Genomic DNA, 27,312 nt, shown 5'->3' on the forward strand with positions numbered 1-27,312 from the left:
GGATGAAAAAAAGAGAACTGTATTATTCATTTATTTCAATGATAGTGATATTTCGAAGGAGATAAATTTATATATGATATATTACAAATTGTTTATGTGAGGGGGTGGGGGGGGGGGAGTTGTTGATATATGTTAACATTCATTTACCGCCGTAGCCAATCATGGTGCGTGGTATTGAGAATAGAACGAATGATGAAGTACTAAGAATAAGCAGAGAGGTGTCGGTTATGCGAAACGGTGATCGGGTGGGTAAGAGGCTGTGTGTGTGTGTACGCATAATGTGTATCATATTGTATACATTCACACGCAGTGCAGATAGATACACACGATAAACACAAACGCAGCTGTCAATGCCATTAAATAGTCGAAATCACCAGGCGCATTAAAAAAAAACAAACCCATTATGTTTTACTCAACTCTAGTGTTTTGTAGCTTTTGTGGAGCAGTGGATTCAATTACGGCTCTTTTTTACATGGCAAGAGTGCAACATCTGGTATGGGAGCTGCATAAACAATGACTCTGATGTAGCCCCATAAAATTAATCATACGGAGAAATGCCCGGTGACCCTGGCGGCCAGGCAATCGAGTCCATCTTCCCCAATCAGTCTGAAAACCTGTTTAAAAATTCGCGAATGACCTGTCTTCAAAGTGGAGGAACTGAAGAAACAGTCTTTCTGAAAAAAAATATTTTTGGCCAATATTCATGAATTTGGGATGCTGCATAAAATGTTAGCATATCTAAAAAAAATAATTTTTGTTTATTTGTTGCTTTAGGTCTCTTCCAACACAATTGAGGTTATATGAGAGACCGCTGAAACAAAAAAACAAGCAATCTAACAAAAATAGTACAAATGTAAATCAAAATCATAACCTAAAGATATCATTAGCTAAATTATAAATAACCAAGAACAAACAGGCAGAGGATTTACAGGAAAAAAAATATCCCCTGTCAAAAATACAATCACAAACCAAAGAAGCAGGATAGGCTAGTAAGGAGAAGAAGAAACGACATCACTATCGGATCGAACACCCATGCGAACATCATAGGTATATGATTCAAGGGTGATGCTCCCATCCAACCACCCGCCATATCTAAAAAGATATTTACATTATTTATTTTCACTGCAAAACGAGATGGGCCTATAACTCTTTTCTGCCAATACCAAACATTCACTTTGTTTCTCAGCAAATTTAGAACACCTGTTTTTTAAATCATTTTCATGTCCTGGAATGTCCAAACTTGGCTATGGAACGTTTTTGAGCTACTTTTGGCGATTTCGTTTAATGCAATCAAATTACCTTGAGATTATTTTGTCGTACTGTTGTAATTTCAAAATATGAGAGAATAATGACGTCTTTTAAGTTCATGTTCATTTTGCTAAATTTGATGATGTGATGAAGGTCGATGAATAAAAAGCACAAATGTAGGACTTTTCCTTAGAAGATGGTGAAAACAAGATGAAAATATTATCTACAACGATTTTTGAATAAGTCTTTGAAATCAGGGAGCGACTTTATGGCCCCTGTATATTCTCTCCAAAAAATAATTAATAAATCCATCTGTTTCAGGACAGACTCCAAACAGGGTCCATAATCAAACGAGTCTCATTTCCACAAGGGCACAAAACTTCATACAGCAAGGGTATGGATATAGAACCCGCTGACTCGGACAGGAAGCCCCCTTTTTTCCCTCTGATACAACACTTTGAGCTAACTTCAGATTGTGTATAACACAAAAGGACATTTAAACAGATTTAGAGTTCAGTGTCTGCAACACCTTTTGGTCACAGGTACCTTAGGAAAGGGACAATAGAAAGGAATAAGTTTCAAGATCCCCGAAACAATCTATCCCTGTTCCCAGCCTGGCCCACCAGACTCACAGACACAATGGATTGTTTTTATTTTTTAGGGTTTTACGGCGTTTGCAACAAATTTAGATCATATCAACGTCAGTAAAAAGGAAGAAAGTGGGTAGTAAAAAAGTTCTAGAATTACAATTAAAGCACCCCAGAAAGAGAGAGAGAGACAAAGGGGAATAGTTCAAATGGGGAACAGATGTAGATTCCAAGAGCATACTATCACTATCAAAATACTTTGATATCACCTCATCTTGACACAAGCATATGTCCCTACTAAGAGGAACATACTCAAATGTTTACAAATCAGTATATAGTCATTTACAAAAGAAACTAGATAGTTTGTATTTCCCTTTACCATTATCTCCCATAAATGTGATATATCTTAACTAGACAACTTTTTTCTTTCTGTTGACGTATAGTATGCCTTGATTGACACAAGTGAGGAGCAGATGTGGACGGATAAACTGGTCATGACCAAAGGTACATGTTGTAAAAGCACACCAAAAATAGTTCAGATATTTATTTCACATAAGCATTGATACGCACCTGTTGGTTTGGTCACAAACCCGTAATTCTACCAAAGCTGACCCCTTTGCACAAAGTCGCTCGACTGAGATGGGCACTTGGAACAATAGGATAATATATGGGATGGCATTTTGTTTATGGACGAATTAGCTTTTTGAAGTTGATTCCAGAAACAAGCAAATTTCGTTCTATCGAAAGCAATGTGAAATCTGACCGTTCCATCTCATGTCTATGGCCAGGGTCTGGGCTTAACCAAATCACAGCACTCCCAAACAGTGACATAAAGCTACAGAGTTAGGTACAACAGATTAGGGAGACAGAAGACCCTCCAGTAGCCCACTTCAACAGTTGCTAAGAGGAATTCTACCCACAGCTGGTTCCTGTATCATTTGTTACTGTTAGGAGACCATATAGTAAGTTTTCTGAAAGTTATAATAAACGCAAAACTTTTAAAAATTATTTTTATGTTTGTTTTTGTTTTTAAGGGTATTACGGCGCTTGCAACACATTTAGCTTATATCAGCGCCAGTAAAAAGGAAGAAAATGGGATAGTAAAAAACATTCTAGATGTAAAATTAAAAGGACTTGAGGAAAAAGTAAGACAAAGGGGAATTGGTTCAAATAGGGAACAGGTGTAGATTCCAAGAGCACGCTATCAATTTAATTAATTTGAGATCACCTAAAAGTCTCACCCAGACACCAGCACAAGATCCCACTGATAGGAATACACTCAAATGTTTACAAATCACATATTTAAAATAAAAAATAAAAATAACAGTACAGAACAGAGAGATGATTTACAAGGAAAAATATATTATCTCCCAAAACTGATTCAACTGTTTCCCTTCTAGCCAAGGACTCCGGCCAGGGTCAGACAAAACTAAGTAATATCATTCCAAAGCAAAGACAGAAAGCAATTGGAAAAGCAGATATACATGGGGATAGAAGACACAGCAAGTACTTCCCTGCCCACTATGGGAGATCGGGAACCCCATCCAGTTATTATTTTTTTTAAATTGAGAAAGTTATTGAAGTCAAAATCTGTGTAACATTTACGACTTTAATTAATTTTCAACTAAGTGGCTTTGAAAAATCTGAAAGCATAAAAGAACATACAGTGAAGTAACAACCTAACTGACTGCAAATAAAGAACAAGATAATACAGGAAAAGCAATGTGTAATAAACAAAACAATACGTCAATCAAAAATAAATTACGGAATTTTGGAAATCATCTTCAACAGCATTCATAAACCATACTGGTAAGGTGAAAATAAGATTTTGAATCCAAATTCAAACAAAACACACTTTCACCATCACCTTCTCACTTCCCATATATTTGCATAATAAATACTTTTAAGATTTTTAGGCAATCATTTTCATAAAATAACACTTGTACAGCATTTTCAGAGAAATGCCTCACAATACAATTGCACCAGGAAGCAATTCACACAATACGCACATACATCCGTTCCAGAGACAGTGATGCCTCACAACACCAATTCATCTCCCCAAGTATCCACATAAAAGTTCAGTTGACTATCCACACATCAATGACAAAACTACTTTTACATCATCATTGCATAAAGATACATTTATGAATTATGGATATTAAATGATATTGATGATAACATTTAATGAAGGTCAAAATGTTTGTGTTTTTAAGGGTTTTACGAGCATGTAACACATTTAGGTCATATCAGTGCCAATAAAAAGGAAGAAAATTGGGCAGTAAAATAAGTTCTAGAATTACAATTAAAGCACCCAAGAAAAAGTAAGACAAAGGAGAATTGGTTCAAATAGGGAACAGATGTAGATTTCAAGTGCATACTACCATCAGTGTACTTAGTTTGAGATCACTTAAATGTCTCATCTTGACACAAGCACATGTCCCTACGTAAAGGAACACACTCAAATGTTTACATATATAATTATGTATGTAAAACAAATACAGTGCATAACAAAGAGATGATTTACAATCACAAGATAAAAAAAATATCATCTCCCAAAACTCTAACTATACATTTGACTTGTTTCCCTCCATACTAGGGAATCCGGTTAGGGCCAGGACAAAACCAAGTTAACTCATTCCAAGACAAAGAAAGAAAGCATGTTGGAAAACAGATATAGGGGGATAGAAGACACAGTAAGTGCATCCCTGCCCACTATGGGAGGTCAGGAACCTCACCCAGAGGTCAAAATGTACTGTAGATGCAGAGATCAAGCCATATGGAACCCATGCCAGTGAACTTCTCTCCAACTCAACCCCTTGCCCCATCCATGCTTCCATTTCATTTCCAATATTTAACTCTTGGGACAACTCAGTATAAAGTTTGAATTTTCTTTAGGACGTAAGAAATATGAAGGCATACCACCAACTTCGATTAATTCTGTCTTAGACACAGACCTAATGCACCTCCAGAATCACACAGAACTAAAATCAAATCCGGATTTCTGACCTTTGCACCCCAAAGCAAAAGACTATGAAATAAGGAAGGAATTGACACAGGCAATTAGAAACGCAGCTGAGACATCTTGATCACATGATTAGGAAGTCAAGGGCCTTAAGTCAATAAGTCAATTGTTATAGCAATCTTTGTGAAAAGAAAATATCTAAAACAAAAAGCAAGTACGCGTATAGTAATTGGATTTTCAATCAAAAACCAGAAAAACATGAATTGCTATGGTATGACAGTGACTGAAATGAGCAAATGGTGTTTTTTTAAAATTAATTTAAACTATCTTTTATGACTCGCTTGTCAAAATCATTGAGAAACAGAGACCTTTAATAAATTCCATTGATTCTCTCTAAATTTCTGTTTTTTAGGAGCAAAACAGAGTTTTCTACATTCAGGTTAAAATAAGATGTTATGCTTTTTATAAAAGGGAGAACAGAACAGATGGTATAAAAAATGTACCTATGTACCTAAGACAAAAATCCCCACCTCACTTGACCCAGGATTTTTTTACGCAGTTTGTGTAAAAGAGTACTTGATCTATCTTGATATCAAATGATGTGGATAGTTTCATCTGACAATGGAGAACATAGGAGATGGTCACTTTCAATTTTGGCAAATAAATTTTTTTTAATGAACCAATCAAACAAAATTATTCATCTCAGATTAGAGCAATTACAGATAATTTTGCATCAGCGTATAAACTTATATATGATATGGAATGGCAAATCTTAAACCAGAGTCCTTTCATTAATGTAATTTGCATTTCCAGACAAAATTCTTATTATTGTAAACAAACTGTAAACATTTTAACTTTGCACATGTACAACAAATAAAAATGGAAAATAATAATAAAAAAAATAAAACAATTACAATTTTTTTTGTTTGTTTGTTGCTTTAGGTCTCTTCCAACACAATTGAGGTTATATGAGAGACCGCTGAAACAAAAAAACAAGCAATCTAACAAAAATAGTACAAATGTAAATCAAAATCATAACCTAAAGATATCATAAGCTAAATTATAAATAACCAAGAACAAACAGGCAGAAGATTTACAGAAAAAAAAATATCCCCTGTCAAAAATACAATCACAAACCAAAGAAGCAGGATAGGCTAGTAAAGAGAAGAAGAAACGACATCACTATCGGATCGTATACCCATGCGAACATCATAGGTATATGATTCAAGGGTGATGCTCCCATCCAACCACCCGCCAATTACAATTTAACTTACTAGAATCAATCAATTATATTTTTATCCTCCTTTGTTTCTTTGATATTTAGAAGTCTAATCGTACATGTCAAAATTTATATGCTAAAAGAGAGAGAGAGAGATGGGGGGCGGTGGTGGTGAGGTTTATGATGACATGGTAAAAATATTTTAGATATTACAATTTATCTGTGTTAACACGCACCTTAAAAAACGTGAGAAAAAGGAGGACATATAACAATTTAAAAAACCAACCCAAAAACAATCTATCTGTGGTCTATGGATCCCTGCCATACATTCTAATGCTTACAAAACGAATAATTTAAATATTAAAAAATATACTGTGGGGAGATTTACATTTAATAAAATTTATCTCCCACAGACATACGTGCGTTTTCATTTTTTGGAAAAGATCCTGGTCAGGGCCTTGTTAAAAGCAAATAAGGCTCAGTCAAGAACAAAGACAGAAAGTGGCATTGAGTGGAACAATAGATATGGCGACAGAGAAAAAAAATAGTGTAAGACCTCCCAGCGAACCTCACAAATTATAGGGGCCCCATTCAGTTTCTCCTTTTTCGTTTCAAAGAAAGATAGTTTGTTGTTAAGTGTTTTCCGACGATATGTCTAGGTCATTTTAACATCAGGTAAAAGGTGGAATACTGGTAGTTACAAAATTCTAGATTTATAAGCACCCAAAAAAGAAAAGACAAATGGGACTGGTTCAAATTAGGGACAGAAATATATTCCAAAAGCAAACTATCAATGGGCTTAGAAACAATCCCACTTGCATACATACAAAATATTATATCCATAAACCCATTTTTTAAAAACTATGATGCTATATAACAGAGAGGGACTTTGAAAAGAAAAATATATTTACCCGAAACTAATAATATACATTTGACTGTTTCCCTTTCAGCCCAGGGCCAGGCCAAGTTCAGGATAAAACCAAGTAGAAAAGGAAAACAGATATACTGGGATAGAAAAGACTGCAAGAGTGATCTTCCTGCCTGCCATAGGAGATCAAGGGGTCCCCAAAATATAGGAAATTTAGGTGTCAAAAAGTGGCAATGTCATAATATATACAATACTGGAGTAATACAAAAGTAGGAAAGTAATATCTGATTACAACATGGAATCTGAAACAAGTTATCTTGCTGGCTAGATAAGAATGAAAGATTAAAAGACAAATTTGTAAAATCTGTATAGCTCATATTGCATTTATTATTTAAGTTGATGATGTCAATATCATCGTCGACGTGCATCTCTGACCTAATACATGCAGAGATGTCGCTTTCAAGAAAAATGAAAAATAAAATTGAATAACTTTTGTTTACTGTGCAGGTAATTTAAAAAATCCTGAATCTTATATGTTTGGCTATCCTCACTCTTTGGATAGCCAAGGGAGAGGTTGTACTTGTGTTTAAGCTGAAAATAATTGTCATCTGAATTTTTCATCTTCGTCATATAATCAATAAAAACCACTAACTTTGTCAGACTAATGTTTGTTTTTGTTTTTAAGTGTTTTACGGCGTTTGCAACACATTAAGGTCATATCAGCGCCAGTAAAAAGGAAGAAAATGGGATAGTAAAAAGTTCTAGAATTACAATTAAAGCAACCAAGAAAAGGTAAGACAAAGGGGAATTGGTTCAAATAGGGAACAGATGTAGATTCCAAGAGCACACTATCAAAGTACTTCGTCTGAGACCACCTAAAAGTCTCATCCAGACACAGGCACAGGTCCCCACTAAGAGGAATACACTCAAATGTTTACAAATAAAATATATATAATACATAATACAGTGCATAACAGAGAGATGATTTACAAGGGGAAAAAATATCATCTCCCAAAACTAACTATACATTTTACTGTTTCCCTCCCAGCCAGGATATCAGGCCAGAGCTAGTACAAAACCAAGTAATCTCATTCCAAGACAAAGACAGAAAGCATGTTGGAAAACAGACATAGGGGGATAGAAGACACAGTATGTACCTCCCTGCCCACTATGGGAGGTCAGTTGTCAAAAAAATAAAATAATAAATAAATTTTAAAAAAAAAAAGCAAACCAGCTTTCAATAGATTCCTGATATACCATTCCAAATAAAACCAGATTTTATTTAAAATATTGATTTAAGCAGAGAAGGTTTTCATCCAAATTACCTAAACATGACCTTTGCATAAATGATTTATTATCATTTTATTTTTTTTTTTGTTGTTGAAATTACAGTAAAACAAGTTAAACCAATCACAGGAATTAGTATTTTTCAATCAGTCTAATTCTAATATATTGACAAAACAAATTAGAAGCTGATACAGACATGTGGTCATTCACGAGTACAAAGTTATTCCTCAAGTTATTGAGTGATAAAAATAATTGGAATAATGTACTTCTTGGGTACCAATACCAATTAAGGGCCTTGCATAGATTTCATTTTATTGTCAAGGACAAGAGAATTTTTTCTTTTTTCTTTTTTTTTCAGTATTCGGTCAGTGGTGGTTTGTAAATCAACATTTTTTAGATTTCACTTTTTTGTTTGTTTTGTTTTGTATTAAATCTTTTCTTTTGTTTTTGTTTGGCAGATTTTGGTTTAGGTTGTTTTTACTGTAAATTAAATCACAAATGTTTCAAAGAAAATTGGTAAGCAATTCATATGAAACATTTTTTCTACAATAGGTCACAGGTACACATGATAAAATAACAATTTTTCATTTATTCACTCACAAATTCAGAGGAAATGATGTCATTTCAAGCAAATACACTACCATTTTGTTCATTGTGCATGGCTTGATAAGGGATGAATTAGGACAAGATAAAATGAATAGTATGATGATCTAATGTACAAGAACATACTTTATGAGGCTTTTAGAGCATCCCTTTTATCTCAATCAGAGTTCATTATTTGCATGCCTTAAATGAACTTCTTCAATCTCTATCAAAGAAATGTAAGGATCGAACTCGAAGCGTAATATTACATAGGAATAAATAATTCTGCTTTTCTCAAAGAATTCTTCTTTAATTTAAAAAAGAATGGTACATCTCTCTCCCCCCTCCAAAAATAAAATTTAAAAAACACCCATGAGATAAAAATCATATAATTAATTCTTAGATGCACAAAAGATGGAAGCTGTTCGTAATGCACAGCGCATTTGATATCACAAGAAAGCTGATGAGGCCCAGGTAGTGTGAAATACGAGAGCGGTCGGGCAAAAATATCTTAATCAAAATATAAGGGGAAAATATATCAAAATTAATAGCCAAAATAGAAATAATGCAAAATGAAAGGATAAAATAACAACATTAGAAAGAAGAAGACAAAAATTCAAGTAGGTTAATTCTAAACGTGGCCAAGATGATGAAAATTACATATCACTCTTGAGCATAAATATAAAAATATAAGATGAAGTGGTAAACACAAAAAGAAAATCAGAGGATTTTTTATACCATGGGTGAATGAAAATGGTGTATTAGTTGTAGAAATGTAATAGCAATGTGTTAAATATATATTATACTTAAATACATTGGAAGCTTACAAATATGCTCTTACCCCTGAATAAGAATGGGTGAGCGAATCAATGACGTTATTTCAACATTTGAAACACTTAGAATGTTACTGACAAAGACACAAAACAAAATTATAATTTAAAAAAAAAAAATAAAAAAATAACTCTCACATATTTTTTAATATAATGAAATAAATACAAATAGAAAGGTAAGAACGTTATTGCATACTCTATCATCAATTCACCAAAAACAAACAAACAAACAAAATATATATATAGTTCAAGACACAAAGTGACTGGTGGAATGGCCGACAAAATGAGAAAGCATCTCAATAAATGTTCAGACACAAAACACAACACATGCTTCAATCCAAAACACTTTAGTCTCTGCATCAACAACTAGAAACATACTTTTGAATCATGATGACCAAAGTATTATTTTTACACAACACAATTCACAACTTAATCAATCTAGTATTTGAACAAGAGGTAAGTATTAATTTAGTCTCTTATATCTGCTTCTCTTTCTGTGCATCTACATACATGGTTGACTTGACTACGTACAATATAGACAACTTGAACAACTTTGGTACACTTTGATTGGTCTCAATTTATTGAGTGAGTGAGAGATGAATCTCTCCATTCATTCCTTCCCAGAACACAACAGGCACTCCTCTCATCAACCATAGGCTTTATTCCTTCCTTGCTTTTCTCCTCCTAGGACTATTCTGTTTCCTGGTGAATAAATTAATGAATGAATAAGCAGACTTTATATAACAACAGCAATGCGTAAGCTGACAATTTTTTTTGCAACAGTTAAGAATATGGGTATTCAATTGTCCAAACTATCAAATAACCTCTATGGTGTATTTGGAGCATGTATGACCAGTAATCAGCAGTTTGATGTTTTCATATAATTTTTCTTGTATTTTTATTTCTGCTTTGTTTTGCACTGTTTCGTACACATGTTTCCAGATTTCAATCTTACACCAGTGTCTGCTCACTAATTTGTCACTTTATATTAATAATTTCTGATCATACTTAATGGACAATGGGGTCAGAAAAAAAAACCCTGACTGCAGGCAAAAGAAAAAGTAAAGGTAATTTGGAAAGGGTCTTCTAACTTGGGGGCATTGGCATGTCATTAGGAAATGATACATGTTTGTTTCCAACAATGGACTCACTTCATTTTTTATTTGAAACAACTATGAACTGCTAAGACCAATACTGAAATTCTAATTAACTCAATGAAACTATATGTAGCTGTGCTGTGGTGTAGAGGTACAGTTTTGGACTTAAAATACAATCCAAAATAAGGTTTGAGCTGGCAACTAGGTATGCCCTTAAGAGAAGGGTTTTTCACTATTTCTTCTGCCTACCCAGTCGTGATTGGCTAACTGGATCTGTTAGGTCTGATGGCTAGCATTCTATCTAAAAGGTAGCAAGTAATCATTATTGTCCGTTTAATACTAAATAAGCAAGGATAGACAGTGGCTCGGTGGGTCTTGTGACTGTAAAGGACTAATAAGATCAACATTACTGTAATTTACTAGAGATACTTACTTTGGAGAGTCTCCAGCTTCTTTATCTTCATCTTCCTACAAATACAAAGAGTATTTTCAAAAATTAATGTAAAAAAGAGAAACTACAAAATTTTCATAAGCCTGTGTAATAAATTGATTTACTGGATGCAGTTGTCCTTAATGGCTAAATTGTACTTCACAATGAATTAAAATTATTCCAAATCAATTTAAAATTAAAAACAACCATAAGACAATGAGAGCATACATGTTACACGCCTAATAGGCACAGCTGTATTTTAGAAGCTCTGTGATTGTTGTGATTACTAGATAATTTGCACTGCGTTTTATAATTGGGGTACTCCAGAATATCACAATCAAGTACACTTTTGTATTGAAATTGTAGATTTTTACCAAATATTTTAAATTTATTAAGACATTTTAAAACAAATTTTACACATTTTCGATCTCTGGACATTTTATTTATTTATATTTTTATGTGTTGAATGGGAATCATCTCTATAAATATCCATCAAAAATGGTCATGAGACCAAGAGGCGGTAAGAGAAAACAAAAGATGATTGAAACTGTCAAAAACAATAGGCCACAGAGAAAACAGTTCACGCACAGATCACCTCAACATTGTCAACCATTCCCATTAAAGCTGACACTGAAACAAACAAGACAACAACTCACCTTGCCATCACACCACACAGTGACTCAATACACCTGCCATATTCAAAACGTGAAATCCCATCACCTACCCTGCATAACACACGGAGTAAAAACCACACAAGGAGTCCCCAACTTATTGACGAATATGATTTGTCAAGATAGTCAAAGCAGAGGAGGAAAAAAAGACAATGACACTGATTGATGTCCCAATTGTTGACACTAAATAATTACAGACAAGACAACTCGCATAACTCACATGGTAATAGTGCAGTTTTACACCACAACTTGTCAACAATTTCTATCAAAGCAATGGGTACACATACACCCCAGCATGGTTTCCTCAAACACACGATTTCCTCAAACTCATTCGAAAGTCCCAATTTTTTCCCTTATTATTCTTTGTTATCATTCCAGACCTTCCTCAAACTAATTTTAACTTCAAACATGGTTTCCTCGAACTAATTTCACCCAGCCAAGATAAGAAAAATTAATTAATTAATTACTTAAATTGTTTTTTATGCGCCCGTGATGTCGACCACTGATGTAACATTGACAGTTACTTATGCGTGTATCTGTCTACACTGTATGTGTGTGTATGCAGTATGATACACAAGCAGACACTCACAGCCATTGACACACACTCCATTGCCGTTTCGCATAAAAGGCACCTCTCTGCTTTTTCTTACCACTTCGCCAAGAGTTCCAATTCCAATGCCACGTGCCATGATTATGGTTGGCCACCATGGTAAAAGAATGTTGTGATACAGAAACACTACCTCACCCCCCACCCCCAACCACACGCGCTCGTGCACACACACACTCACAAACATCAACCCTTTGTAACATATCAAAAACATCCCTGCTATTAAGGTTATAGTCTTTGCGATATATCTTGACTTTTGATGGGAAATATTCATTGTCCTGAACAGATGAATCCAACCATGAGAAAGTAAATAATAATAAAGTTCTCTTTATTCATCCTCAAGCAAAATTTTGTCTTAGGGCCTATTTCAAGAGAAGACTTGAATAACCCAGGTGTCAGCACAGCGCCACAAATTGAGCTACAGAGAGGTGGCTTGCTGAAGGCCAAATAACACTGGAAATTCGAACTAGGTATCTTTCAGGCACGAAGCAAAGACCATACCAAAATCTTAATGTTATATAAACTGTCAATCAATTAAAAATAAACATGCGTCATTTATTAACATTGTGCACAATGAGAAACCAGATATTATCACTGAGTCATGGTTGGATTCATCTATTCAGGACAAAAAATATTTCCAATCAAACGTCAACATATATCGCAAAGACTATAACCTTAATAGCAGGGATGTTTTTATTGCTATCAGCCATGAGTACATAAGCCCAGTAGTTCCAGAACTGGAGGAAAAGTGTGAGGTGTGGGTCAAAATTGAAATTGAAAGTTCCAGGACACTTTACAGATGTTCCTACTATCGACCCAATGTGGGCGATGAAGAAAGCTTGGAGGTATTCAAAAATTGCTGATGAATAAACCATCACAAGGACTTCAATAAGAGATTTAATTCCCGTTGTGACTGGAACTAAAACATAAGAAAGAACATTTGCACAGCTACACATATTTTGAATATGTAAGAGACAGTGTGCTCACCCTAATAGAGGACAACTCGTGTAGGAAATGTAGATTTAATGAAAATAAACACCATCACCAATGGCACCTTCATAATAAGAGATTTTAACTTTCCAGGTTGTGACTGGAAAACTAAAACATTAAAAGGAAAGACACATTTTGCACAGCTACACAATATTTTTTTGAATATGTTAAGAGGACAGTGTGCTCACTCAGCTAATAGAGGGACCAACTCGTGTAGGGAACATGTTAGATTTAATGATCACCAATAATCCCAGTCTTATAAACCATCAAAGTGTTATCCCAGGCATCTCATACCGTGATGCAGTTATCAATGAGATTGACATGAACCCGAAAAAAAGAATGTACAGAAAAATCCCTCTCCACAGAAAAGCAGACTGGGCAGGTCTAAAAAATGAAATAACTGAAACAGCTAAAGAGTTTTTAAATATGCCAACACTTAGCACTGAAGAACTTTGGCAAAAATTAAAACATTTTCTAGAGAAAGGAATCAGTAAATTTATACTACATAAAACGTGTAAAAGCAAAAACAGCCTGACGTGGATCATTAAGTCGATTTAGAAAGATAATAAACCAGCATGACCAGTGTTATAAAAGGTATAAAAAATATGAATGATCACAGTTACAAAGAGAAATACACAGTTATGGAACATCTTGTATAAAAGGAGTTATGTCAAAAATACGTTGAGGACATGTTTAGCCCTGATGAAAAGGAAAACCAATTTACTGATATAAAAAACTTTTGGTAATACATTAAACACAGAAAAATGGACAGTGATGGGTTAGCCTCAATCAATGGCAATGGAAAGCTCCTCACCACAGCATTTGACAAAGCGATAGCCCTAAATGCCTAATTTCAGTCTGTCTTTTCTAAAGAGCAACCGTTGACTCTCAAACAAATTGCAGGAAACAGCATAGCAAACAGAAGCAGTTACATCAATGAAAAGCAGCCTGTGATAGAATACATAGATGTCACGGAAGATGGCATTGCAAAACTTCTTCGAAACTTGGATCCTACAAAAGTTGATGGAGCAGACAACATCCAAGCAAGTGTTTTGAAAGAGCTTGCAGACTGCTCACTTGACACGGGTGAAGTCCAAGAGGATTGGAGAACAGCTAATGTAGTTCCCATTTATAATAAAGGACAGAGAACAGTTCCTTCAAATTACAGCCCAGTGTCTCTCACTTGTATCAAGCAAGCTTATTGAGCACATCATTGTCAGCCAGATAATGAAATACACAGATAAGCATGACATCTTAGATGAACTCCAACATGGTTTTAGGTCCAGGCGCTTATGTGAAACACAATTAATCAGATTTATTGATGACGTTTCAAAGTCTATTGAGAAGGGCCAACAAACTGATGTGCTTATAATGGAATTTCTCCAAGGTCTTTGCAAAGTTGACCATATAACATATTGTACTACAAGCTTCTACAGTATGGGATAAATGGAAAAATCAACAGATGGATTGGCAACTTCCTGAAAAGCTGTATGATTGACGGTGAATCTTCCAAGTCTGTCCCAGTTAAATCTGGTGTTCCACAAAGCTCAGTCCTTGGTCCTTCTCTTTCTTTCTTATATTAATGACCCGGCAGATGCTCTTGAATCGAAAGTCCACCTTTTTACAGATAATAAAATCACAAGAAGATAGAGCAAATCTGCAATATGATCTTGATAAACTGGCAGTTTGGGAACAGAGGCACCGCAGGAGTCATCCAGAGAAATGCAATGTCATTTCCATTTCCAGAAAATAATCTCCAATTACATGCAGTTACAAGCTGCACAACCACACAGTAGAGCACATAACATCAGCCAAATATTTAGGAATAACAATAAAATTCTGACTTAATATGGGACGAGCACATCAACATCACAACAAAAGCAAATAGCACCCTGGGTTTCCTTAGAAGACATTTAAAGATTAAATCAACAAGTCTAAAATCATTAGCATACAAGTCATTAGTTCGACCACAAATTGAATATGCATACACTATTTGGGACCCATACACAAGACACCTTGATAAACTGGAGGCAGTACAGAGACGAGCCGCTCATTTTGTTACAGGAAATTATGAGAAAACATCCAAGTCTGAGCAGCATGATTGACAAAACTTGAATGGAAGTCACGCCAAACTAGGAGGAAAGCAGCACTCCTGACCACAATGTAAAAGATAAAGAACAATCTGGTAGCTATTTTAAATCCTGACCTCCAAACACCAACACGAACATCTAGGACTTCACATATGGACAGTTTCATTCCCCTGACATCCACCAAAGACCTCCGAAAATTCTCATTTTACCCCAGGACCATGGGTGAAAGTTACTCAATGATATTAATCCTGCAAAGGCAGGTGCTCAGAAAAAAAAATCCTGCAACTACCAATAAGAGGAAAAAACAGAAGTGCAGTTAATTATATAAACTACTTTTATGGCGACAGTTGCCGGTTTATTTCATTTTCGAATTCCGGCCAGACAAAAAAAAAACGGCGAGACCTCTTTTTCAAAAATAAAAATCCAGCCATGCCGGATTTTTCCGGCGAACTTTCACCCATGCCCAGGACCATCACAGATAGGAACAATTTACCACAGGAAGTTACATCTGCACCCACTTAAGATATATTTACAGAGCTTCTAAATCACTCATGAATTTCCAATCTAATGTTATCGTTCATGTCAAAATCTTTATGAGTCAGTTGATTGTAATTGTTTTTATTTGAGAGGTGATATTTTTTCCTAGTGTGATTATTAGTGATAGAAACCAACTCAGCATAACCTTTTTGAGGGGAATGCCATGCCAGCATTTGTGTGAGACTTTGGGAGGCCTTTTGCCAGATAGTGGGATAATTTTTGTTGAAACTAATGTTTGGATTATTCCACTTAGTCTCATTTTCTCTCAAAGGCATTGAGCTCTTAATATATCTAACTGTGTCTTTGGATTGGAAACCATCAAAAGTTTCTAAGGTGCTGAAATGGCCTTTAGGTGTTACAAGTTTAACTACAAAAAATTCTATATTCAATTGGCAATTGATCACAGTGGTTTTCTTCCTAATTAGCATTGGCCTGTTTTCATATTGAATCACACCTGAGGTCTTCCTAACCTGTATCATTATTTCCACACCTCCAAAATAGAAAAAAAAAAACAACATAAAAATGTGTGGATTTGCAGCAAAAATATCATATTTGTTATAATCACGACAACAGAACAAAACTACTTTTTTTTATTTCAAAAATTGTACTGACCTCAGTCTTATCGTCCGGCCCATCACCAGCTTCATCAGCTCCCTCCACCGCACTATCCTCCTTATCCTCTTCCAGATCCCCATCACCTCTTGCACCCTTGTCCCTGTCCTCTTCCTGACTGCCCTCTCCCTCTGCCTCATCTCCTTCTTCATCATCTTTCACATCAGGTGTTACATCATCAAATTTCTTCCTATGTGCATCAATATCCTCTGGCTGTAACAGGAATCAAAGATATATCAATAATTCGTAAGATACTTGAATGACAGTTCATAATAAAAATTAAACTTCTACAGTAGCTCATCAATATTTTTATCGAAACGTATGAGTTTTAAAATAAAAATGTTTTTAAACTTCTTATGACCATACCTATGGCAGTTATTTAAAATAATAAAGACATATGAAAAAATATATATATATATATAAAATTTTTAAAAATAAAAAGAAGAAGAAAGAAAAGTCAATCAGCCAAACACAAAACTGGCATACACACATATACAAGCATAAACATTAAAAGTGGGCATTTCAAACATTCTTTTGATTTCAATCACATTTAAATGAAAGTGAAACCACCCTTTTATATGATTCTTATATTATAAAAGGAAATTAATTAAAATAAATATCCAAATTTGAGGGATAAATGCATACAGCCTAAACTTATGACAAGGAAAGTTTTTATAATCATTAATTCTTTTTAAAAAACAAACAACAAAAAGAGGCAAAATTGGAATTACAACAATCAGAAGCTTGTAACTAAACCATGCTATTAAACTTGAAAATACAAAATTGATCAAACACTGAAATGCATAGAATCTGGATTATTGGTGAAAGTGTAAAGAATTAATCGAGGAGGAACACAACTGCATGCATTATTTACTATACATTGACTAGATTAGAAATGTCAAAAAAATGTGCCCGATATTAAATTCCATGTGATAACTTAAAACAGAAATAAAATAGCAATGATTGTATCAAAGAGAAAATACTTTATCACATTCTTCAAGCAAAGTATCAAAATGTGATTGCCACCGCTAACAGGTTAAATTGCCCTTTTTTCCAATGCCAAAGATTTGAATCTGGATGTGGTGGGATTTTTCTAGCAAAGTTATCCATGAGATACAGTAGTAAAGAACCACAATCTCTTTAATATGCTAGTTTTGGTTTGTTTTGTGTTTTGTTTGGTTTTCTTTTTTGGGACTGATTCTGACCAATAAAACTACAAAACAACACTTGTAAAAGAAAGAAGAAGAATCATTGAATTCTGTATAGTCATGAAGATAGAATTAGAATGATCGTGATGATAATATCATTACATTCTGACATAAACCAAATTGACAAGACAGTAATCAAACAATCTGACAACTCTTGCTTAGACTATAACCAAGTTACTGATGTATCTAATATGTAATAATAATAATAAGAAGAATAAGAAGAAGAAGAAGAAGGAGGAGGAGGAGGAGGAGGAGGAGGAGGAGGAGGAGGAGGAGGAGGAGAAGGAGAAGAAGAAGAAGAAGAAGAAGAAGAAGAAGAAGAAGAAGAAGAAGAAGAAGAAGAAGAAGAAGAAGAAGAAGAAGAAGAAGAAGAAGAAGAAGAAGAAGAAGAAGAATTAGTTCTGCAATCAAGTGAACCCTGAACCTAAGAAAAAATCAAATGACTACTGTGACTTTAACAATTAAAAAATAATGTAATTTGCACTTCTATTTATATTTATGGATCTTTTTCTTTTTAAAAACATGAATACAAAAGTGGGGTAACTTTGTCCTCATGGCAAACATCAAAAGGAATTTGAAATGCATAAATAAAGCAAATGACAAAACTACAGAACAATTTGAAAATAATTGTAAATACCAAGTTAATAATTTCTGTTGAACCGTAATGTTTAAAATTCCAAATTCTAAAAATAAAATCACAAGATAAAACTAAACTATTAACACAACAAAGAATAATTTAAAGAATGAATGAAGAATCTCTGATTCAGTATATTATTACAAAAAAGATGTGAAAGAATATTAGACGCCATTAAATAATAATACAAGAGAAAGCAATACAGATATTAGTAATATAATCCTTATAACATATTCAAACATGTTCAGGCAAAGTTAACCTTTGAGTTGACAGTACAGTAAGGCAGAAGTGGGAGGAGAAGGAGAGAAAAAGGATGGGGGGAGAGGGGGTGTAGAAAGTCTATATAATTGATCACTACAGATTAGAACTGTGAAACCAATATCCATATCTTAAATGATAAAAGAAAGCCACAGGGGAAATAAATTGAGGACGGGTTAGAGAATGTTTTAGGATTGATGAAATGGATAAAAGAATGAGACAATTGAGAAGCAAAAGAGTTGCAAGCAGTTAAAATGAGTGGTTACATTCTTTAAGATGATGATGATGATGATGATGATGATGATGATGATGATGATGATGATGATGATGATGATGATGATGTAGATTGGCATAACATGGAAACGGCACCTGGAGAGGACCCGACTTGGGACACAAACAAATGGACAGCAGGACGATGGGGAGGAGAATGACCATCACGTAGACACCCCATAGCCACTGGCGACCTTCAGTGGAGCTTTTGATTGCTTCCCACCAGCCCTAAACACAAATAATAGAGAGAAACATAAACACAACCAAAGGATAAGCATTTAAAAGGCTGTCATAAGAAGAAGAAAAAATTGTAGACCAGGAATCACACCGTACATACAGGTTGTCTGCATCACACTTTGACAGAAGGCTGCAAGAAAGAGAATTTAAAAAATAAAATCAAAAAATAAAGGTACATGCAGAAAACACCTCATTGAGCGTCATCTCTGTTCAAATTAGGATATATCTAAACAAACAACACAAAAACAAAAAGAGGATCCACAGGTATGCAAGACAAATTTAAAAAGAAAAAAATTGAATGCTAATGTATAATTTTAGGTCTGATCCAAGGTAATGAAAGCTCTTAATTTGACCCTAGCCATTTCATTTATTTTTTTTCTTTCCAAAATTGTGAGTATTTTGTGAGTGAACAGGTGAATGAAAAATATCTCAGAAGTAAAATACTTGAATAAAACAAAGTGAGACAGCAACATAGCCAAGTCAATTTTAGATCTGATGCAAGGCAACGAGAGCTCTTAATTTGACCCGAGCAATTTCATCTTTTTTGTTCTTTCCAAAATTGTCAGTATTTTGTGAGTAGACGGGTGAATGAAAAATAACTAAGAAGTAAAATATTTGAACATAGTTCTGAGAAATAAAATGGAAAGTGAAAAAAATAAAAATAAAAATGCTATTGACTAGAGTGAAATAAAACCACATTCAGAATATAAGAAAAAAATACACAATTATACAGACATAGAAGTTATGCAACAACATTGAAGCCTCAAAACCACAACATTAAAAGGTGTAGGGGAAAGTGCCTCTTTTTGTCCTTCATCTGAGGCCAGCAGTTTACCTTGGCCGGTGCACCGCTGAAGCAGCAATAGGTAATGATAAGTACTATTGGCAGGACTACTACAAGAATAAAGGCAGCCCACAGCCATGGTCGTTCATCTGTCATGTTTTTGATTGCCTCCAGTATGCTTTGCTGAGGACAGTTATAATCAACTTCAGCATCAAATTACAAAATATGTGAGTTTCAAATTTCCCCCACATCACAATAAGTGTGTAAAGCCATTAATAGTCTACACCTATTTTTTATGAACATTATCATCATGGCTAACATCTGCAGTCAACACAGTGAGGGTGAGTCAAAAAGTAATGGGACAAATCTCCTGAGTTCATTTCTTTTTCATGTGACGCATATTTGGCTCAACTGAACTTACACATGTACTCTTTAAACTAAAAGTTGAAAATTTTTATTTTGTAGAATTTTGACAAAGTTGTGGTAGTCCAAAATGGCTGCCCCCACGAATGTCCATCAGCGACAGGAAGTAACATTTTAAAATGCCCTGGGAAAGTTGATAAAACTTGGGCATTTTGTAGAGGCAGCGTTTTTAGATGTTGGAACATGTATCTCGTCATTCAGAACAAAACGAGATGCAATCCAACTCCTAATCTGAAACCCTCTTAACCATGTCTTTATCTGACAAATCTCGTGATGGTCGCTGTCCAAGCAGTGTCAACCCAGAGAATCAAATAAAGACAGAAGCATTGATTAGATTTGATAGGGGAAATTCTCTTGATGAGATAGCAGGTACAAATAGACCTAGAAGTGACTGAAAGCAATAATTCGTCAAGGTAAAACAGATTTGGAGGTGGAATGAACACTGTTTTTTCATGAAAATGTCCTTCCCCACACGTGTCAGGAAAATGGAGGCAATCGATGGGCGATGCTGTCTCATCCTCTTGTTTCACCAGACTTGACACTTTTGGGCTTACATCTATTTGGTCCACTGAATGAGGCAATGAGGGGACATCATTTTGAAACCAAGACATTTGTGAAAAATTGGCTCAAAGTTCAGTTAACTCAGTTTTACGAGGATGGGATACATGTCCTTACACAATGGTGGAGTGTGGCTTTGAGAGAGGCAGAGACTATGTTGAGAAGTGGCATTCTACTCGGCTAATACCATGTTTTAATTTGACTTATGATGCATGGTACACTGCGTGGAATCAGCGCTATTTCAGTTGGAACTCCCAAGGGACCAATAACCCTCCCTGCTCGCTACCTGCATGAGGTCATTGGAGTTCAACTGGTATCAGGCAGTACCATGTCCAATGGGGGCAATTATGGATATTTATGGTCTCATCATATGTCTGTATAGCGGGAAAACAATAACAGACTCTTTCACTTTATTATGTTGATTTGAAAAATCAGTTGTCTTTCTAAACATCAGTGAAAATTTGACATTCTTGTGGTTAATAGTTTTCTTTAGATATCACAAATTGTTGATCTAATTTTAAGTGCTTGTAAATTATGGTGCACTTAAATAAAAAATTTGTTATTCAAAACTCAGCGGCAGTATCTCAAGAATTTTAATAAATATCAAAAGCACATATATGCATCTATGTTCCTGTGCAATATTATCATATTGGCAGTTGATTTTCTTGATTTATTCATGGTTTTGTAAGTTCTGTATATTGTTTTTTACCAATTCCGTTCCTCTCAAACAGTTGTGTTGTTCATAACAGTAAACTGATATGATTTATGTCTGTATGTGGTAAAATAACACATTTTATTGACCAGTAAAGACTAAAAACTAATATTGTGTATGATGTCAATATCTCAATTTACTATCAATCTGCCTATAAAGTATGACTTCTTTACAAGAAAAAATTCAATCACCCAACAAGGTTACTGGACATGCTACAAATATTGCAGTATCAATCATCAATTACAACTAACACTAAGTACTGGTACGGTTAAATTACATGATTTGCTCAAACAGACGGATATAGTATGTGGACAAAAGAGGATTCAAAATTATGAGGGCATATAGTTTATTCCAAGTAGTAACCTTTTTCTCCTTATTGACCAACTACATTCAAAACGAACACACTGTCCATACAGGTTATATAGAATCATCTCCTTTCCTCTAAGAAAACACATATAGTCATTGTCTTATAAAGTCATCTGATATACCACTGAATTCCAGTCAGTCAAATTTAGAGATAAAACAATTGATTAACAACCAGAGTCAAATCAGTACAACACCACAGGCATACCACAGCAGATCATTTAATTTTTGGGAAATCACTGCCATATATATCTGGACGCTTCAGTCTATAAAAAGTTAACACATTCACTTGTGCACAAAAGGAGAACTTGAATTTACATCATATTACTTATTCAACATGCAAGAATACCCTAAACATTCACACGTATATGACACTATAAAGTCGGCATTTCCTGAGACAACCACACAAAAGCAGTACCGTATACATCTTCAAACTATAATGCCTAACAGTCATAAAAAAATATAATTTTGACTTGAATCGTAAGGGATTTAAGTATAGAAAAAAGTTATCAAGCCATAAAAAGTTGGCTTTCAAATGTGAACAAAACTCATAATATTCAAATCAGTTAAATGCTTAAAAATAATATTAGTATTATTTTCGTCTAATGGTTTATATTTTATTCCTAAACTGATATTTGGACATAATTCATTGCATGGAGTACTATGGAAGAGAAAATAAGGATCTCACCAAGTCATGCCAAATAAGAAATTTACACTAAAAAATTCATATCTTTTAAGGTTTTACTGCCCGGACAACAAAACTTGGCATGTGTCAAGATCATCATTTTTACTTTATAATGATGCTTGTTTCAATCATTTTCTGCCGCTGGGAATTATACTATTGATATGCAAATTACAACAGATTAATTTCATTGATAGCTCAAAAACCACTAAATTGACACCTCTCTTATGAGCAGCCTTAAGAGGATACATTATTATCAACCATGGCATATGATGAAAGAAACCTTTGCTTTGCTTGTGGTGAGGGAACAATTTTCATATCTGTGTTAGCAACTGAGCAATACCATGAAATATTGCAACAATTAATTACCATCAGTGGCATCACAGATTCCTACTGACCGTTACCTGTTCCACCCATGGGCTGACCCCACTAATGGGGTCAGGTTGACCTAGCACTGAAATACCGCTCAGAGGGGAAAATGCCACGCAGTGGGTAGTGATTCAATTCATTTTAATATAAGCAGAGTCCCATTACTTTTTGACTCAACCTCGTACATGGAAAAAACTCTTTTAAAAAAAGCTTTATCCAAACCACCACAAAACCAGATATATTTTTTTCATTTAGATCTAAAAATTTCCTTCATTTGAAAAAGAAAGCTGGAAAGCAATACGAATTATCTTGTTCCCAAAATTTCATCAGGATCTCGTGATTAGTGCAATGTCTGATTTGAAATTGAAAATGTATTTCTTTATTGTAATTGAAGGTGGAATAACTGCTGGTGCCAGAACAAGTTTTTATTAAGAAAATCCAAATGTGTTGTACACAATAAAATACTTTACGTTCTTGAAGTATGGACGTCATACTATTTTTTTTTTCTTCACAATCTTCCAAAAACATCTCTTAAAGTTTACATTACACCCTGAGTAAAAGACAATGGATGCAAAAAATAATGCATCACCTTTTAACATCCATTATCTTTATAATGACTTGATAGAAACAATGAAAAATATATTGAATAAAAGAAAATTGAATAAAGAATTGAACAAGATCATTAAATATGCATCAAAATATTACTTAAACGATGATCTTAACCAATCTATAAGAGCCCGATATTTTCAAAAACCAAAATTGCATGATTAGAGAGGATTTCTCCGCTTAATCTTGAATGCTACACAAAACTATTTCAGAATTTGACCATGTACAACCTTCTGCCATCACCAATTTCTTTTCTTTTTTGTAAACAAGCAGTTAACTTTTTTGCCTCAGATTTACACGCTGGATGGAGCCTTGAAAAATGGTTTCCACCAATAAAAGCGATTGGTGCTTTTCAATATTTTTGCATTTAAATCCAACATTTTACTTTCATTTCTATCTTTTCTTACCACTGCCATATGACAAACATCATATATCATATTTAAACCCATAACAGAGAATATTTGTTTTACAGTTTCAACAAAATTAAAATATATTTTCATTTCAGGAAGCATGATACAATAGCTAATATGCTAATAAATATCATAACTTAGGGGATTGATCACATAGGCAGTGAGCAGTGTCATTTCAAAGTTCCTTTAATCAAAATCCATAATTCTTTTTCCTTACATCAGCCAAAATACAAGAGAACCAAATAATTCCAATGGCTGATACAATTTGCTATGATAAGCTTAACTTCAACATACCCCTGTCGATGAAGCTGCTCTCTCTTCATAGCTCTTCTTTTCCCATGTGTCAGCAGTGAAGTCATCTAAAACACTTGAGTTGTCTGCGATGATAAAGTTGTCAAACAAGATGTCATTGCTCATGGACCACAGCTCCAAGCCAATGGCAACCTAGAAAGAGTTGATTTCAGAAAAATATAGTTTAAAGCGAGCGAGAGAGAGAGAGAGAGAGAGAGAGAGAGAGAGAGAGAGAGAGAGAGAGAGAGAGAGAGAGAGAGAGAGAGAGAGAGAGAGAGAGAGAGAGAGAGAGAGAGAGAGAGAGAAGAGAAGAGAGAGAGAGAGCACGAGAGAGAGAAAGAGAGAGAGAGAGAGAGAAGAGAGAGAGAGAGAGAGAGAGAGAGAGAGAGAGAGAGAGAGAGAGAGAGAGAGAGAGAGAGAGAGAGAGAGAGAGAGAAGAGAGAGAGAGAGAGAAAGAGAGAGAGAGAGAGAGAGAGAAAAGAGAGAGAGAGAGAGAGAGAGAGAGAGAGAGAGAGAGAGAAAGCGAGAGAGAGAGACACATTTAGAATTAATATTTCTTACAATGGGAGTCATTTTATAAGGTTCCAAATCCTCAAAATAGTCAGGGTTGGGGATCATCTGAGGTTTCCATTTTCCTTTGTACTCTGGGTTGTCAATCATGGGCGGCTTCCAGACACCTTTGTACTTGGGATTGGCCTTACTGGGTCGTTCCCATTTGCCACAGCCTGGTGCACCAGTGCACTCTGGGTTTTCTGCAGGAATGAAAGAAAAGAAAAAAAATATGAAAATTGGATAACATGCAGAATGTAATAAATAATTATGTTTGAAAGTGACTCTTTTTTAAAGTCTGCGCTTTCTTTTCCTATTTTTACTGCCGAAAAAAAAAAAAATTTATAAAATCGTCATTCCTTTGACTTCTGATATTAATTCTTTTCAAGTATTTGGTGATCCATCTCTTCTTGACCTTCAAAAATCTTTAAAGAGGATTTGTTTATCATTCGTTGTGTATATGTACACAAATCAGGCCAACTGATTTCTTGCAAATGTGTGTTCTAAAGCCTACTCAAGCACTTCTACTTTGCTAAATCAAACACCTCTGAAATAGTCAGACAATTCCTAGCCAATTCCAATTCTTCTACTTTTTTCTCTTCACACGAAAGACTTTGAGAAGGTATTTCTATCAATGTTGCATATTCATAAGAAAATGAAAAATGATGGTACTTTCTTCATAGTCTGTACTTTATTAAGGTCTCAATATTGCTTATAAGCTTGATACCAGTAGGTATGTTGTGCCATAAGTTAAAAATAGTGGTGAAGACTCAACCCTGAAAGAAGGAATATTTTTTTAAAAATGAAAATCCCGACTCTAGTAGATGTATCGAATGGCTACACCTCCTGATAGGCTTGTCACTGGGCAGTGAATGACGATGTGGTCCATTGTCTCAGGGCCTCCTTGGCAATGACGGCATGCATCTGATTCTCTCAGATTCCATCTATGTACGTTAGCTGCGGTTCTGCCATGTCCTGTCAAAATGCGGTTGGAGGTGACCCAGCATGTTCGGCTATTGCAGAGAAAGCCAGGTGTTCTTTCTGTTGGGTCGGGTATGATGTCGCCTCCCCTGGGGCTGTCTTGGTTCCACATCGACATCCATTCCTCTTTCACGTTGAAATGTTGTCTTGAAGTTTTAAAAGGTTTCCTTGATTTCAGTCTTGACGTTGTTGGGGCTTCTTCTAGGACCTCCTTCAATGGGACCCTATCAGTGACCTCCTCAATTTTTGGCATGCATTCTTTGGTTTAATTCTTGTCTTCTGATATCAGGCGGTGCTATGCCACTTAGTGTTGGGAGCCGTTGGGGTTGACTTGAGGCATCCTGTTATGATCCTCATTGATTCTCTTAGCTTGACATCAATCAGTTTGGCATGTGGGCTCCTCATCCAGACTGGAGCGCAGTATTCTCCGACGCTATAGCAAAGTGCCAAAGCAGATGTTCTAAGTACTTGTTGTGAGGCTCCCCAATTAGTACTTGCCAGTTTCCTCAGGATACAGTTTCTTTTTGAGATCTTGTTTGCGTTTCCTTCTATATGTTTGCGGTAGTTTAATTGTCTGTCCAACAAAGAACAATCCAACCCGGCGTCCAGACAAGGCTTGCCTTCTCCTGGACCCACACCTCTATTCATCCCGACCCTGACTTTATTTTGAATTGATCCATTATACTAAATTCTTATTTTAGCAAGCATGTCTTACATGATGATTAACACCAAAACCTGTAATCATGTTTGGCAGATACAAGAATTAGACCTGTAAATGAGCTCTATAAAATTGACTGAAACTCTTCGTAATTCGTAGCGGAAAAATCCAAAGAATCGAAATTAATAGTAAACAGCAAGCTGCTTGAGCAAAACAATGGCAGAAAACTAATTTGCGTGGGAATTAATTAGGCTACTTACCATTGTTCCTTATAATTAGGTACCCAATCAGTGAAGAAACGGTCAACCAGTGTCTACATAACGCACTTCCAGCGGTCGAATTTTACGTTTTCATACTTTTACTTTCCACCAGGTAAATGTGGTCAATTTTGGCTTAACGAAACAGTGAAATTTATCGCTCAGCGGCTCAGTTAAACTTGGCTACCATTGGGATCACGACAGGTTTGGAAAGTGAAAAACTAATTTCACGAAGGCTGTGTGAAAATACAATGGGATGTGTTCAGACACGGCAATTCTAAAAATCATTGATTAGCCTTGGCAATATATCCGTCGTTAATATAAACGGCCCATGAGCTACACGTAGCACTGTGGGACATTCCTAATTACTTTACGTCATTCGACTACGATTCATTTCTTTTTCCTTTTTTAAAATATTTGAATTTGATGAATTGACTGATTTCAG

At 35.0% G+C, this 27,312-nt stretch overlaps 1 protein-coding gene across 3 annotated transcripts in view; it reads right to left on the bottom strand.

The window, feature by feature from the left end:
* Window positions 1-3,424: 3,424 nt before the first annotated feature.
* Window positions 3,425-27,312, bottom strand: part of LOC144971241 (calnexin-like) — a 45,042-nt gene continuing 21,154 nt past the window's right edge. For 2 of the 3 annotated variants that reach the window (XM_078911795.1, XM_078911796.1), the window contains exons 16-21: window positions 24,984-25,174; window positions 24,426-24,575; window positions 20,060-20,191; window positions 16,618-16,830; window positions 11,114-11,148; window positions 8,606-10,285 (exon numbers count right to left, since the gene is read on the bottom strand). In XM_078911795.1, the coding sequence (XP_078767921.1) occupies window positions 10,243-10,285; window positions 11,114-11,148; window positions 16,618-16,830; window positions 20,060-20,191; window positions 24,426-24,575; window positions 24,984-25,174 (764 nt within the window). In that variant the 3' untranslated portion in view covers window positions 8,606-10,242. Of the gene's footprint in view, window positions 10,286-11,113; window positions 11,149-16,617; window positions 16,831-19,086; window positions 19,216-20,059; window positions 20,192-24,425; window positions 24,576-24,983; window positions 25,175-27,312 lie in introns of all 3 variants that reach the window. The other variant, XM_078911798.1, reaches the window with a different exon arrangement.

This window comes from Berghia stephanieae, chromosome 4 (assembly GCF_034508935.2).
Source record: "Berghia stephanieae isolate SIO BIC M18660-M18661 chromosome 4, UCSD_Bste_1.3, whole genome shotgun sequence".
Lineage (NCBI taxonomy): Eukaryota > Metazoa > Mollusca > Gastropoda > Nudibranchia > Aeolidiidae > Berghia > Berghia stephanieae.